The 15,932-nt window shown below is 36.6% G+C and overlaps 1 protein-coding gene across 1 annotated transcript in view; it reads right to left on the bottom strand.

The window, feature by feature from the left end:
* Positions 1 to 3,584: 3,584 nt before the first annotated feature.
* The window catches only part of ASCC3 (activating signal cointegrator 1 complex subunit 3), a 263,322-nt gene continuing 250,974 nt past the window's right edge, over positions 3,585 to 15,932 (bottom strand). Inside the window, exons 38-42 of the mRNA XM_065735653.1 lie at positions 12,711 to 12,862; positions 12,004 to 12,154; positions 5,827 to 6,033; positions 4,266 to 4,441; positions 3,585 to 4,178 (exon numbers count right to left, since the gene is read on the bottom strand). Of these exons, the coding sequence (XP_065591725.1) occupies positions 4,031 to 4,178; positions 4,266 to 4,441; positions 5,827 to 6,033; positions 12,004 to 12,154; positions 12,711 to 12,862 (834 nt within the window). The 3' untranslated portion in view covers positions 3,585 to 4,030. The remainder of the gene's footprint in view (positions 4,179 to 4,265; positions 4,442 to 5,826; positions 6,034 to 12,003; positions 12,155 to 12,710; positions 12,863 to 15,932) is intronic.

The following is a 15,932-nucleotide window of genomic DNA, read 5'->3' as shown; positions in this document are numbered from 1 at the left end:
GGACTTGGTAGGAAAGTTTGACTTGGTTATTTTGAAGGTGTTTTTTCCAATGTAGATGATTCTATGATTCTATAACTAATTTGCTTTGATTTATTCTATATTACTTCAGACTTTGTTTTTATGGGACAAAGACTTTTAAAAAAATGTTTCAGATGTTATTTAGAAATTTCATTAAACTATTTCTAAAAACAATTATAATACCAGGAAATTAAATTCTATGTTTCCAAACCAAAGTACAAATGGTACAAATGACATTGTAGGATCTCTTTAATTGATTAATGCAGAATACTGAAGCTATTGTCCTCTAGTCTGCAGTTACTTGTTACATGCATGTAGAAAGCAGTAAGAACCAGTATCATCATGTTGGTATGCTGTGTGACTCTGTGACTGGCGTGGCTCCTTTTTCCTAATTAATTAAATTTTTGAGGGACAATATATCGCTTCACTCAAGCTTTTCCCAAAGAAAGGACTTAATTTTTGTAACAATTTACTTGCAGATTAGAGAAAACAATTATTTTAAAAATGGGCATAGGACCAAGCAAATATGTGTATAATCAAATTTTGTCTACATGCTTGAAAAAAAGAAATCTATTTGCTTAGTGACACACTACTATATTATACTGAATATGGTCCAAAAAGCAAAGAAAGCAGGAGTATCACCTATCAGGCTGATAAAATAGCGATAACTTTCTCTACTATTGTTGCATTTTATGCAATAAAGTCAGCCTGAAATAGTGAAACAAATGTTTTAAACATTATCAAACGATGTGAAGACCTGTAAAAACACTCTATTACTGAATTGATTATTTATATAAATTGACAGCTTATCTTAAAACTAAGGCACCAGAGGTGTGTGAAATAAATCTGTTATTAACTACTGACCCTTTGAAATTGGCCAGCCTTCTCTTTCCTTCAACGTAGTGTTGTTGGCAGGTCTCAAGGTTGAGGAAGATGATTCTTCCCCCTCTCTTTAGCACAGGTGCAGGGTTACCTGGAGCACCGATTCCAGTTCTGGACACCCTAGTATGAAAGAGGCACAGACATATTGGAGAGAGTCCAATGTATGGCTACGAAGAGGAAGGTTCTGAAGCATCTGAACTGTGAGGAGAAGCTGAGTGAGCTGGGACTGCTCAGTCTGGAAAAGAGGAGGCTCAAGGGGTATCTTACAAATGCCTGTAAATATTGGAAGGTAGAGTGCAAAGAGGAGTCAGCCAGGATCTTTTCAGCAGAAACCAGTCCCAGGACAAGAGGCAACTGGTACAAACTGGAACACAATAAGTTCTGTTCGTCTGAACAACAGGAAGCACTTCTGTGCTGTGTGACTGACAGAGCAATGGCACAGACTGCACAGAGAGAATGAAGTCTCATTTAATAATTGATTGAATGTGAAGCTGGGCAAGCAGCTCTAGGTGGCTCTGCATGGGCAGGAAGGCTGGACCAGGCAGCCGCCAGAAGTCCCTTACAACCTTAACCATTCTTCGATTCTATGTCTGTGCAGGAACACCATATATATATATATATATATATGCGCACGTATATTAATATGGTGAAACAATTGAAATCATAATAAAATGTCAGTGAGGTAATGCTTGCAATCTAAGTGCAAGCTGAACAAGTTCAAATACTGAGTTTGCATTTTTTTCTATCTGAATGGATAGAAAAATAGATATAGATATCTGGATAACGCTTCTGCAGGATGTTGCTCCTGACTTCAAGATGCTCAGCATCTTGAATCCCATAAAGGCTGACAGAAGGACTAACTTTGTGATGTATACAGGTAAGCAGTGTAATTATTCTCCTCTGCAGAAAACAGATGCTGCTATCTTCTCCTGTCAGATTTATGTCCTGGAGATGGAACCTTCCGAAGTGCCAGCACTGACTTGGGCCTCCTATATTACCTGTCCTCTTGCAGAACTCTTACTTTCTCCTGCTCTTCAGAGCCTAAGTCCTCATTACTCAAAGGATGTTGTTACCCTCTCGAGCACTGAACTATGAAACTTAACACATGATTTTATATGCCTTAAGCCTTCAAAATTAAGGAAAAAAACACTAAAGAAATCATATATACAAGGCTACTCTGAAACTAATGTCTCCAATATTATTATGTTGGCCCATGCGCTGGAAGATAGAGATGGGGAACAGAATAGACCCTGCATAATCCACGATGAGATGGTTTTGGACCTGCTCTGGAAGCTGGACACTTACAAGTCCATGGGACCAGATGGACTGCACCCTGGAGTGCTGAGGGAACTGGTAGTTGCCAAGCCACTCTCCATCATCTTTCAGCAGTCCTGGCTAACTGGAGATGTTCCAGTGGACTGGAGACTGGCAAAGGTGATGCCCATCTTCAAAAAGGGCTGGAAAGATGATTCTGGTAGCTACAAACCTATCAGTCTCACCTCAGTGCCAGCGAAAATTATGGAACAGTTGACAGCAGGAGCCATCATGGATCAATTAAAGGTCAACCAGGGGATCAGGCCCAGTCAGCATGGGTTCATGAATGATAGATCCTATTTGACAGTTCTGATTTCATTCTACAGCATTCTGGTGAACTGCTTAGTGGATGAATGTGTCTGTCAATGTGGTCTATCTGGACTTCAGTAAAGACTTTGACACTGTCCCCCACAACATCCTTAGGAGAAGCTGGCTGCCCATGGTTTGGCTGGGTATATGCTCTCCTGGGTGAAACACTGGCTGCACAACCAGGCCAAAAAAGTTGTGGACAATGGAGCTAAATCCAGATGGTGGCCAGCCATGAGTGGTGTCCCCCAGGGCTCGGAACCTGAGTCACATCATGAAATGAAGAGCATCTTGATCATGTTAACCATGCTAACAGGTGGATTATGACCAGGGAAGTGTATACAGATATGAATCATATCAACTTCAATGCATTGGAAATGATGGTGGCAGCATTGGAATACTGAAAGGTTTCCAACAGGTGGGTCTCACACATTCTTACACAGGGGCAGAAAGAGCACTGTATGCAGGTTTGTCGTGAACCAGATGAACCAATATGAGGCTGAAATTGAGTTTCCTGGATTGCATCACTAGTGGTGATGAGATGTACTACCACCACTACTAACAATGGAGTGACATGTGAATTTCTCATCAGAGAACAAGTTCCAGACAATCCTCAGCAGGCAATGTCATGCACCCTGTCTTTTGGGATAGGAAAGGAGTGATCCTTCTGAACTTCACGGAACCCGGACAGACCATCAACCGACGACTACATTGTGTTGCTGACTTGACTGAAGGCTTGAACTTCCTGAGTCAGGTCGGAGAAGAAGACAGCCTTTCTCTTGCAACTTGATAATGTCAGGTCCCGTTACAGTTGAAGACTGTGCAGTACACTGCAAATCTTGGTCCTAACAAACCCACCATACAGACTAGATTACAAGAAGATTTACTGCATATAAGCTCATATTAATAAAATATATATTTTTTTTCCCTTTAGATTATCATCTTCAAAGAGTAGCATGCATAAGGGAAAAATTTTGTATTACGTCATGTACTTTACACTGAAAAAATCTAATGTAAAACACCCTTATGGACATATTTTTATTAAACATGAAATGTAACATCCATCAATACTTTCAGCATATTTTTCTTGGATCAGATTTGTATTTTTCCCTATAAATTAAAAAAGTCACCTATTAAACTTCATCAATATATGGCCTACAGAACATTTTTTCAAAATGAAGACTATAGCCCTAAATTTGCACAAATTATGTATCTTTTATTTTGATATGTCACAATTGAATTGCAGCAACTCTAGTAGGAATAAAAGAGATCAGTATGACTTGTGAAAGAAGAAAGATGAACCAAGAAAAGACAAGATTTTACGAAGGAGTAAGGCCACTGTGGCTAACTCTGTGTTACCAGAGTCAATACAGTAGTCACTTTCAATTTTTGAGTTGTCTTGAGGTTAGAAGTTTGGTTCCACTAAGGCAAACTCACTTTTCAGATGTCCAAAATGACTAGATATGTTGGGAAAAAGACCAGTTCTTTTAAACAGATTTTTCAGATCACCTTACTTCAAAGTTAGGTAACTCATAGCATCAGACACCTCTGTTGTGGCTTGTGTTGAAGTACTAGCCGGTATAATATTCAGGTAAATATCATACTGTTGGTCCATGCCAAGATAACTGTCGCTCATGAGATACAATGTGTAGATGCACCTAAAAAGGTAAAAAACAGAGTCATTAATTTGGAAATTAGGCTCCAGTCTAATCATTACGAGATCTGAATTGTTAAATTTGTCATACTTTCCAGGGGTCTCTGGAGTATAAAAAGCAACAGAGACAGTATTTCTATTTCTGACATATCCAGTTCTCTTCAGAGCAATGAGTTCTTTTTTGTCAACTTCTCCCAGTATTAAAAACCATCCTTCATCTTTAACTTTAGGAAATCGAGGAGCCACTGCTTTACTGTCTTGCTTTCCCTGTTAAGGAAAAGAAACAGTTCAGTGAAACTGGAAATCTTCTCTTTGAAATACCATTCTTTCTTGAATGGGAAACAACACAAAAACACAGCCATGAGTTTTTACATAATACAATAATTTACAGACACAAATTTAAAACACTTCTGTTATTTCTAGCTACATGAAGACTTCATCTCAAAACAGGGAAAAACAGTTCCAATGATAAAAAAAACCAAAACCAACAAAAACCAACAGACGAGAAGATACTATTCCTCTTGTTCTGTAAGCTATTAAAATTTGTATGAAAATACTGTTCCCCTTTCTGTAATTTCATCTAATGTACTCCAAATACCAACCTCAGCAGAAAGGTTAATTGTAAACCTTGTGTTCTTAAATAATGCTAAACAATACTGTTGAAGATAAAAATAAACATAAAAGTATCACAAGTATTTATTAAATGTTGAGATCACAAAAAGAAAGATTATTTCAGTGATTCTTTAAGACAGTGACTTTACTGCTGAAAACTGAGGATATAGTGATGCATACTTGACCATCATTCACTTTGTGCTCTGTAGGTAGAAAGGTTTTTCTGAAGATTTACACAGAAGAAAAAGCACCACTATAGCAATGAAGCTTCTACAACAGTTTGATACATCAATTTTTATCAAATGAGGGCTCAAATACTGGGAGAGGTTTATAAAGCAGTGATCACTAAAAGAAAGATTCCTGCTTCCCTCATCCTTTCAGTGGCTTCTGGTTAGGAAGGCTGTATCAGTAACTGGAACAGCAAATAAAAAGGCTTATGAAGGAGCTCTAGCCCTTTTTTTCTTACTAAAAATGAGAAAGTCTCCCCTTGAAGCTATGGTGAATATATAAAATAGGAAGAGAATATGAGGAGAATAAAGGAGTAAAGGGCTGAGGATGTATTACAAGTGAAAACATACTTATAGGTATGGGTATGTATGTATTTACAGGTATGCAGTACATGTGAAAATCACAGGATCACTTAAAAATTGGTTTGGGAAACAGGATATGTAAGAATATGAGAAGTAGGAATTTAGGGATGGCAAGTACTTGACTACTTCCTGCAAAGTTATTGTAGCCATGGTTATTACTTTATAGCACCCACGCACAAGTTCCTGGTTTGTAAAAAAAAAAAAAAAAAAAAAAAAGACAGTTCTTTTTCATTGTCTTTAATTGATCTAGGATTTTATCTGAAGAATCTATTATCCTACTGCAAAAACCATCTGCTTCACTACTAACACAGAAAAGGCTTTGAAAGTGTTTACAATTTACATAACTCTTAAGCCATAAAAAAATATTGTTATGCTGTGTAAAGCATTACTGATCATGTAAATGGATTATTGGAAACTTCTACACTTGAAGGAAATGATAAATTCATGTACCTGATACCCCATCTGGGTTCTCTGCAGATGTATCTGGAGCACATATTCTTGATCAGCATGTAATTTGATCCATCTTTTGTCATCTCGTGTGTCCGTTGTCAAAGAGGGAACAGGCACTTCATTCTGTGGCTGAGCTGGGTCATCCCAACAGCCCTTAATGCTCAGGCTAACATTTAGAATTGGCAAACGGGACAAGAAATTCCAAGCCTGTAAGAAAAATCAGATTCCTGTGGATTAGAAGATAATCCATACAATTCAGATGACAGTCATAATAATAATAATTTAACATGCAGCCAATATGTTTATTCTACACCAAGAAAAATTTATTTGTGTAGGAATATTATACTTAACAGCATGATTCTTAGAATCATAAAATACTTTTCCTCAACCTCTTGCTCTAATTACTTCTAAGCAAATAAAACAAATGTGAAACTTCTTAAAGCACATCAGACATGCCTCACTAAGATTACTGATGTCTGAACGCATGAAAAAATCTTTACTGCTTCCGATTAAAGTATTTTTTTTCCTATAAGCCACTTAAAAACTAGTATAATTAAGTTTTAAATTAAACTTCCTTAGCATAACCCATAAAGAACAAGACACTGCAGTTCTAATTAGCAATAGGCAAACCTCAGAGAGTTCAGAGGATCAGTTCAGATAATTAACCAAAAATTGAACTGCATATCCAAAATTATCATGACTTTTTTCTTTTTTTTAATATTTTCTTCCATCCATGTTCATAAACCCTTCTTCTTGTAATCTTCCTGAGGAATCTTAAGTCTGTAATTTCTTATGAACTCCAACAGGCCCTCAGCTTTGATCTTCGTATTGAGAACTGTTGCTTGAGGCATACAGTTTGCATAGGAGAACATAAAAGCTTCTTCAACCTCACATTCAAGAAGTACTCAGAAAATGCAGCCTTATATCTCCCCCCTGTTGTCTTCATCAGACAAGCAAAAGCACCTCTAAAAAGCTGTGACAAAAATTAAAGGAAGAAATGTAGGCTTTCATTTATTAAATTCAGCAGTCACTCAAAATTTTTTTATGAAGAAGAAACAGCAAACTTTGCTGTGGAATGGAAGCAGTGATTTGTGGTCTCTCTATGGGTGGAGAAGATAGATGAGCTAGGCATCAGAAGAAAAATGAACAAAAAAAAACAACCCCCACATTCTGCCCTGCCCCTCTCCTCCTCTAACCCCAAAACAAAGCAGGGATGTGCACTTTACTGATGTTTTCAAAATAACCTATAAGAAGCTAGGTAAAGGGCAGGAAGGAGAACAAGGAAAAAATGAATATTGATCTTGCTAAAGAGCTAGCAAATGTTGAAATGGGATCTTGTGGGAATAAAGGGGGTAGTCATACTCACATGGGCAATACTGTCATAGAACAGAAATGTTTTATTTAGAAAAAGGCTAAATTATACATGTACATATATGTGTATACATATACATAATGCATTGTTTTGATCATCTTGTGTTTCAACAAGATCCTTTTTCATCTGGATTGTATTTGACACATCTCTGATTACTTTTTCTGAGGTGAAAGGTCTACAGCCCTAATAAAAGGAAGACCAACTTTCTACATGGTCTGATTGCGTTAGGACAAGAGGGAATAGCATTAAGCTAAAAGAGAAGAGATGCAGGTTAGATGTTAGGTGGAATTTCTTGACGCAGAGTGCGGTGAGGCATTGGAACAAGTAGCCCGGGGAAGCTGTGGATATTCCATCCCTGGAGGTGTACAATGCCAGGCTGGAAGGGGGGCCTTGGATAACAAGATCTAGTGATTGTCTACTCTGCTACTGGGAAGGGGTTTGGAACATCCTACGATCCTATGAAAAGTTGATTTTGCTTTTTTGGAGACACTGCTATCAAGTTTTATATTTACAGTAATGGTATACGTCAATACATAATTAAGGATACAGCAGCCAGGGTAAGTAGAACTAAGATTGCGCTGCTGTGGGGAAAGGAAGAATATGCGTTCCTCCTCTGGTCTCCATGCCAGCTATCTGCCCCTGCTCCATCCCCAGTGTGCTAGTACTGCCATACTGTGGTTGCATAGCTAGATGGATGAGCTTGCTAATCATTTTGGCAATGGCACGAACTTAGATCAGCCTAAAGCTGATTGAGGAAACATATTCCTAATCCTGAGAGCACTCTGAATAAGCCTGAATCTTCAGTGCACTGAATTGAGTGCTCCTACCTCTTCTCCTCCCCTGCTGGAACCAGCATTCACGTAGCCACTTGGCTGCAGGCCATTTTGACAGTCAGCAAGAGGGTTGATGTGAGCTCTCCTCTCCTTGTCCCTAGATGCTCCTTCCTACCTCCTCACTCAATCCATCCACAGCACTTGTGCAGCTGTGCAGTGAGCTGGGTCAGGAGAGGTGAAAGTGGCAGAGGAGGGCAGAGCTGCCCGTTTCAGCTGCAGCGCAGACTTATGTTGGATTAAAATGGCTGCATTACCATAGCCTGGCCAAACTAAATGAGAAAAATGACTTAGGCTAAAACTAATCTCTTTCCTTCTTCCCTCTTCTGTGCTGCATGAACAGCTGTGTTCATTCAATGGAGAAGATGGGGAGGGCCAGCTGTGAGCACTCATGGAGCTGCAGTGTAAAACAAGACACCGATGAATTATAGTGATGCAGTGCATTAAGTGTTAGCTTGGAAAGGGCAGGAAAATTATAACAGAGAGAGGATAACAGCTATAAGATTAAGGGAAAAGATATCCCCCCTTCTGTCCTTTCTGAAAGAAAAATAACAGGAATAAAAGGCAGCACCTGAAGGAGAAACACGTCCTTATTTTTTTTGCAAGATTTTGCTAGAGTTAGCAAACAAGGCCATAAATAAATTCACCTCCAGCAGATCACACTGGATGAGACGACTTGTGTAGTTACATCCTAACTGGCAAATGGTTTTCTGTTTAATGTAGAGGTTTTTAAGACTGAGTTTACTGCAGGAACTTCACCACTGTGTGAAATTCTCTATGCACCAAAGCAGAGTACTGCTGTTTCAGTGGAGGTACCATGTTCTAAACAAGCCCGGTGATCAATTCAACCCCTTTTGTTGTATTTCAGATATCATTTATCTGGAAAAGTTTTATGCTCACTATCCTGGTGGATATAGCTTGTTACAATTACATTGGAATGAAGTTTAATTTCAGCAGAGGTAATCCTGTATTAACTCCTCTTGTGTTACTACCTGTTGCTACATTGAAGGCTCTGATTCGATCCTATTAACACTGTACAATGCCAACATATTTTATGTGTCAAAGGTTATCACGTTCTCACGTACCTTTGACAGTTCAAACAAAATACAGCTACTCTGAATAACTTTAACTGGATAAGAAGGTAGCGGTAAGACTTAATTCTCTTGGGCTTATATTTTTGAAAATTAAAAACAAATTTAGTACTCCATGACCATAAAGGTACCGCTGACATAAGGCTGCCTTTGCAGAAAATAAAGCAACGCTTCTTCTTACTGATGAAAGAAGTCGAGTAGTAGCAGATGAAAATGAAAAATATGATTATAGAAAGACAGACACTTGCAGAGTTAGAGCACCTAGTACTAGAGCAGAGACAACAGTCTTTGAAACACGAGATCTCTTTTTTTCCTCTTTTGATAATATGAACATAAGCTTAGTATTTTACAAGGTGCCTGGGTAAGGAACTTAGAAACTGAAAACGCGTTGCTAAACAGATACGATTCAGAAACAGACATGAGTTGTTAAGAGTTACAGCCTAAATAGTTTTTGAGTTTAGACTGTTAGCTTTTAAAACCTAGCTGACTTTTTAGTGAAGTTTAGGCTTATAACTAATATCTGGAAAATATTAAAACTCAGGCTCCTACATCACTTAGGTATTTGCTGATCTTCTAACTTTTTTATTTTTTATTATATGATGACATAAGCATATACTCTCTCCCTTTAATTGTATCATTGTATCCAATATGTGCAGATATATATATATAGACCACATATCTTTACCCATCAAACCCATAGATTCAACTCCTAATCGTGCTAGAAATTCTTCATGAACATTTGATAATATCATTAACTATTTTGCCAATAAACTGCCTCCCCTGGACTTAGCCTAATATTCCAAATCCATGAGCAGCCTCAAGAGCTGTTACTTAAAAATTAATTACTGATCTGCTTAAAAAGTATTTTCTTCTTTCCAAATGTGATATTTTTATCCATTTCCCTTGTTCCCCAAATTTATAAAGCTCAAACTGTTTTTTATTTTTTAATTTTTATTTTTTTACCATTTTCATGCTAGATACAGGTTGGTTATACAGGTTCAACATACCGTGAGTGAGAAGTAAAAGGTTTATTAGTGAAAGAATGAAAGGCATTTTTGTGGCATAGTTACCACTTCGTTTGACTTTGTTAAAGACTGGTTTCAGAATGCTGGGTTTCAAGTTGGTAATTTTATATTTTTTCAATACAGAGACTATTGTATTTCTTTACTGGAGATTTCTTTATTCTCTAGGTTGGCCCCTATTTAAATGCACATTTAAAGACTTTACATATGATGACACTCAACAGCCTGCCTCAATATACATTTTAATTATGTGGAAGGTATTACAATAGATATTTTCTGCAAAAAAACCCCAACCATAAATGATATAAAATATTAATATAAAAGTTTCACATTTTCAGTGACACGTGTAAGAGTCATGACTTAGTTATAACCAGTATGGCCATTCCCAATTGATGGAAATGAAACTTTCTCCTTATGTGACGCTGAGGCATTATGTTTTTTCCTCTTACATGCATCTGTATTTACAAACGTAGGCATACAGAGGCATAGAGTCATTCACAGTGTGAACATACACACCACATACACACAAGCTATTTTTGAGGAAACTGCTAAGACATTTCAATACCAGCCAAACATATTTATCTGAGGATTAATCTTCATCTATTGAATCAGACGAGAACACTGCCATGCATACAATTATTTAATTAGCAGACAAATCCTCTGCCAGTCAGCAGCCGCTCCAGGCATACTGATGGGGCAGTAGATGCAAATCTCACAGTAGTACTGCTTTTTCTCATTACTACTGCAATTAGCACTTAAATTGATGCTTTAAACATACTAATTTCTGGAATAATTCAGGATTTGTATGTTACCTGGGATCGCCTCGCTGCAGAGACGACACCAGATTGCTACGCAAATTGAAGCACTTTTGAGCCAAATAACCATCATCATATCAGACAGAACCAATTTGCATTTGCTTTTAAAGATAACAGAATGGCAATTTATGCAAATAAATTAAGTAAGTTTACTTCTGAGTTCTCCCTGAACTAATTATAACAATGTTCTAATTTTTTATCACATCTAAAACTTGGACTGAAATCAATGTGTATTATGTTAGAAATCTGCAGTTAAATGAAGCCTTGTTGTGATGTCAATACATTTTCTTAATTCAGATTTTTGATGGTAATTTAGTTATGAATGCAGCTGTTTGTTATAGACCTTTAAATACTTTTCTTCTTGTTTGCAAACCAGTGAAATGTTTAACTGAAGCTGAAAAGTCAAAGATAGGACATACTGTTGTCCTTTATTCATATAAAAATAATTTGGAGTTTTCCCCTTTCATACATTTATTTGAAATCTATAGCCTTATCATGAGAGGAATTCTATAGAATATAGCTGTCCTTTGCTGGAAACCGCTTGAAAAAATGAAAATAAGACTTTAGAGCAGACTCGACATTTTTTCTCCCCACTGTGAAATGTGAAAATTTCATCTGCTTTTTCTGTTTCAAATAGAAAACAACTGCTGAATCTTTTACTAAGGTTATTCTCAGAAAAATAAGGTGTTTGACAGACCACTTCAGAAACCAGCTATGATGACATTTGCAATGCATGATTCCTAGAGCATAGCTGGCTGTAAAAAGCTGGATAACAGTAAGCAGATTGTACGACCTAGACAAGCATCTTTAGAGCAAGGAGATGTGTTAATACCAACCATAAACCAGACAACGTTATTGGTTAACAGAGAATAAGAGAAAACAGTTTGAGAAGAACCTCTGTAAAGCCAGTAGTGATTTGAAATTACAGCAGTGAATGCATAGCATTTTACACAGAAAATCACATTATTTACTGAAGAGTGTATTTCTTTTCCCAACTATTCTTCCATTCAAATCTTACTGATAATGACCTCTGATAGGAAGTATTACCTGTGAAATGTGTGCTGTTTGCAATTCACTGTCCACAATTGAAGCAAACACGTTTTCTTTTCCTTCGCAGGCAGCCATGAGTTCAGGAAGACACTCGATAGGACCTTGGTAACCTCCATACACACTCTTCCTTTTTCCTTGGTTCCACTTTCTGATACAGAAAAGTATAGGTCCAGATAAGAAAAGTAAACATTTATCATCAGTAGTTTGGGTGGTAAAACTTGATGCTGGTTTCTGTTACCAAATGCTGGTCATTTATTTTTGGCCAGCATTAACTATTGCATCACCTAGACATCAATAGAACTCAGTCTTTTCTATTACAACAAGACGGGTACAATCTATTTTTACAGTGGATTAAATTAAGAGGTAACTAATATATAGAATTACATTTGTTAGAACTTGGAACTCTTCCATTGATCTCTTGTTCATTTCTCTGGAATTATCATTCTCAAAATAATCTGTGAATGTTAATTCATCATTGAACATTGAAAACAAAAACATTACTTAGGAAATCATCAGTGTGATTACGTAACAACAACAACAACAACTACTACTACTACTGCTACAACTACAAAAATAATAATAATAGAGTTTTGCTTCTGTTACACTGCTGAAAATTCGTGGGCACAACAATGAAATTCAAATACTACCGGCAGCCAAGTTTTAATGAAATTGAAAACTTTCAAATGCTTAGATGAGCTACTTACTGAAAAAGATAAAGGTGTTGTACTTCTATATTGGGCACAGTAAGCAGGGAAGAGTCATGTATCCATCTGCCCTGAACCACCATCTGCACCAAGTTGGTTATATTCAGAGCAGCCACAAGCCAGCCGTGATGTGCTACAACATCCAGCATTGCCTAATCATAAAAAAAGAAAATACAAGAATAAATGTGAACCTGGTTCATACAAGTAATAACATTTATTTAATGTTTAACAAACAATAATTTCCATGCCTTCAATGGAGAAATTTACTTCAACTACTACTAATAGGAGATCAGTTTGGATTAATCTTTAATAAACATGGACTGAATCTTGCATCGCCATCACCTCTTACTTTCGAAAAGGTGAGCAATTTACACCACATTTTTGGGAACTTGGGAGCAGACAGCAGGCCTTTTCCTTAAAAATAACCTCTCTATTACATAATCCCACTCAGAGTGAGAAGAATAACTCTCAAAGTCCAGTATAAAGGAAGAAGTTACAATTAACAGTAGTACTGGGTTATATTTAGACACAAGAGTTTTAAGATAATAGTGTAATTATTCAAAAAGTCCTTGTACTATTTAAGAAAAACATAATTATATTTGTTCCAAAATTAATACTAAAGTTACTCACCAGAAGCAGTTGTCCCATTTTAAACCTAAGGACTTAAATAAATATCTCCTGGGGGCTAGACAAAAACCTAACACTTAGCTTAATTGGCATATCAAGGTTTTGTTCAACACTGAAGATTACAAAATAACCAATAGATTTTGTAAGTTGAATAAGATTAGTCAGAAATAACCTGGATTTCAGTTTCTACATTATGTACAGCCAATTGTTTTGAGAATGAGGGATGTCTGGCTGTCTCTCTTCTGATATTCTCTACCCTGAATCTGAAAGGCCTTCCCAAGTAACATAAAAAAACAAGGAAGCAAACAAACAAAAAAGCCGTGTCCAGCTATACATCACACTTCAAAACTGCTAGTGGTCATCCTGCCTTTCATGTCTAGTGAGTTCCTGTGCCATTTACACTTCTAGCTGCTATGCTTTAGACCATGCAAGTAAAAAGTAAACTCTGGGTATCATTAGCATAAAAATCTAACTCTGCAAAATTCATTAGAGTACGTATGCTGACTGGTCTTATTGAAATGAAGAAAACAAAATTCCTGCTGGAGTGAAATTCTGTTTGATTTGTCTGAAAGAGAATTTAAGAGTTCTTCAAAAGGAGAACAAACTGAACATGAGCTTTTGGTTTGAACACAGTTTCTAAAATAGAGTATGCAGTTATTTGAATAAATGGTATATTCTCACACTGTCTACGGTACATTAGAACAATATAATTTATTGAAGCACTGTATCTGGTGAAGAAAATTATGCTATATGCTAGTTTTACTGCTAATTTTGTTGTTTAATAACACTGTTATAACAATAAAACTTGGATTTTCATACTTAATCTCTCTAACTCAGTAGAAACATATTTAAAAGTGGTTTGCCACACAGCAAACTTGCAGTTTAATTAAAATACTGGAAAGTGATTTTTTCAAGAAACCAAGAACACAGTCTGGTATATTGAACAGTTTCCACAATTCTTGAAGTACTGCCTTCTTGATATTAACAGAACTGTAGTTTGATTTCAGGACTAGGATTATGCTTCCATGGGTTTTTCTTTTCAAGACAAATTATACTGTTTGATACTTCCTTAGACAGCACACACCTGCATCATTTTAACCTATTTTCCAGACACTAGTTTAATGACAAGGAGCTGTCTATGTAAGTCTTTATGTTTAATCAAATGTTTTACAGACAAACAAAAGGCAGCATTTACTTAAGGCAAACTAAACAGTGAAATCTTCTTTAAACAAAAGAGTTGTTTACACACGCAGAGCTATTTCAATTAAATTACACAGATTCTGAAGAAATGCTGAATTTAGAGACACAAGTTAGTTTCAGCCATGGCCCATCGCACAGTTTATCTTAGCACTTTATAATGCAATTTCAACAGGTTTTATTTCAGATCAGGGTGGTAAGATCAGTGACACTTAGAAAAATATTTAACATGCTGTCTTGAATTATACAAATGATGTCACATTTCTCTTGAATTGTGGATAAAGTGCCTTTCAGCTAATAACAATCTAGATTTAACATTTTAGTTGTCTTTTTTCCTGGAGGAACAGCCATCACACTCTGAAATACACATTCCTAGTTACCCAAATAGTACCTTTTAGATCAACAGTGGTAGTTTTCTTGTCTGGCTGAGGTTATTTCCAGGTATGACTACTGTTAAACATTAGAAAATAAAGATTATTCCAGAAATCACACTTGAAAGGGGCAGTTTCACCCACAAATGAAAAGGTTATAGATGCAAACAGTGGCTTACATAATTTTTAGTCAGATAAAGACAGAATTGTTCTCAGAATTTTTCAAAGTGAATCTAATATTTTAAAGTTATAGGACAAGTCCCTCTTCTAAATTTACAAGACGAGTCTACTTCTAAATTTTGAAAGGTATCAAGACCTCTACATACGATACTCCCGGTGCCTCTCTGAACCTGGTGCTCTGAATTTTACCTCCATCCTGTTTCCAACTTATGGATTCTCACTCTTTCCTTTCTGTTATTCTGAAATAACCTGAAACATCATGTTCCCCAGTCATGAAACTGATGCATATGCATTAATAAAAATAGGTGAAGAGATATGCTATCTTTTTTATGAAGAGCAAGAATGTAGTAAGCTGTATGTTTAGTCAGCATAAAGCAGTGGTATTTTCATAGAATGCCTCTGAGGATACACATACAACACTGTTTTCACTGTTTTCTGTTTTTTCTTTTAATCTTTTCCCCTACCCCCATCTTTTAAATAAAGGCTTGAAAAGGGGAAAAGGAAGAGAGAAGACATAAGAGAAACATAAATCTAAAACAAGCTACACACTGAAATTAACTGGAGGATCCTTTCACACAGAAAATCTCCTAGAAATTGATAGAGGCCTGCAGATAGATATCCCGTAGGGAGTAAGGAAAGCCTATGTGTGTGAGACTCTGTGTTCCACATTGTTATAATGAATCCACATGGTAAATCCTCTTTTCCTCCTTATTTTCTGCTTCTTCACCCATAGAATTTATTCACAGCATCTCTATCTGGATGTGAAATCCAAGACAGTGACATTGTGAAAAAGTCAGAACAATGGTAAAATTGGCTTGTTTCATCTACTGCCTTGGAAACCTACACA

This window comes from Cyrtonyx montezumae, unplaced genomic scaffold, assembly GCF_038088225.1.
Source record: "Cyrtonyx montezumae isolate F1298 unplaced genomic scaffold, pur_monq_1.0 scaffold_0, whole genome shotgun sequence".
Taxonomy (NCBI): Eukaryota; Metazoa; Chordata; class Aves; order Galliformes; family Odontophoridae; genus Cyrtonyx; species Cyrtonyx montezumae.
Note: the sequence above shows the minus strand (reverse complement) of the source record. Positions and strands in the feature narration are given on the sequence as shown.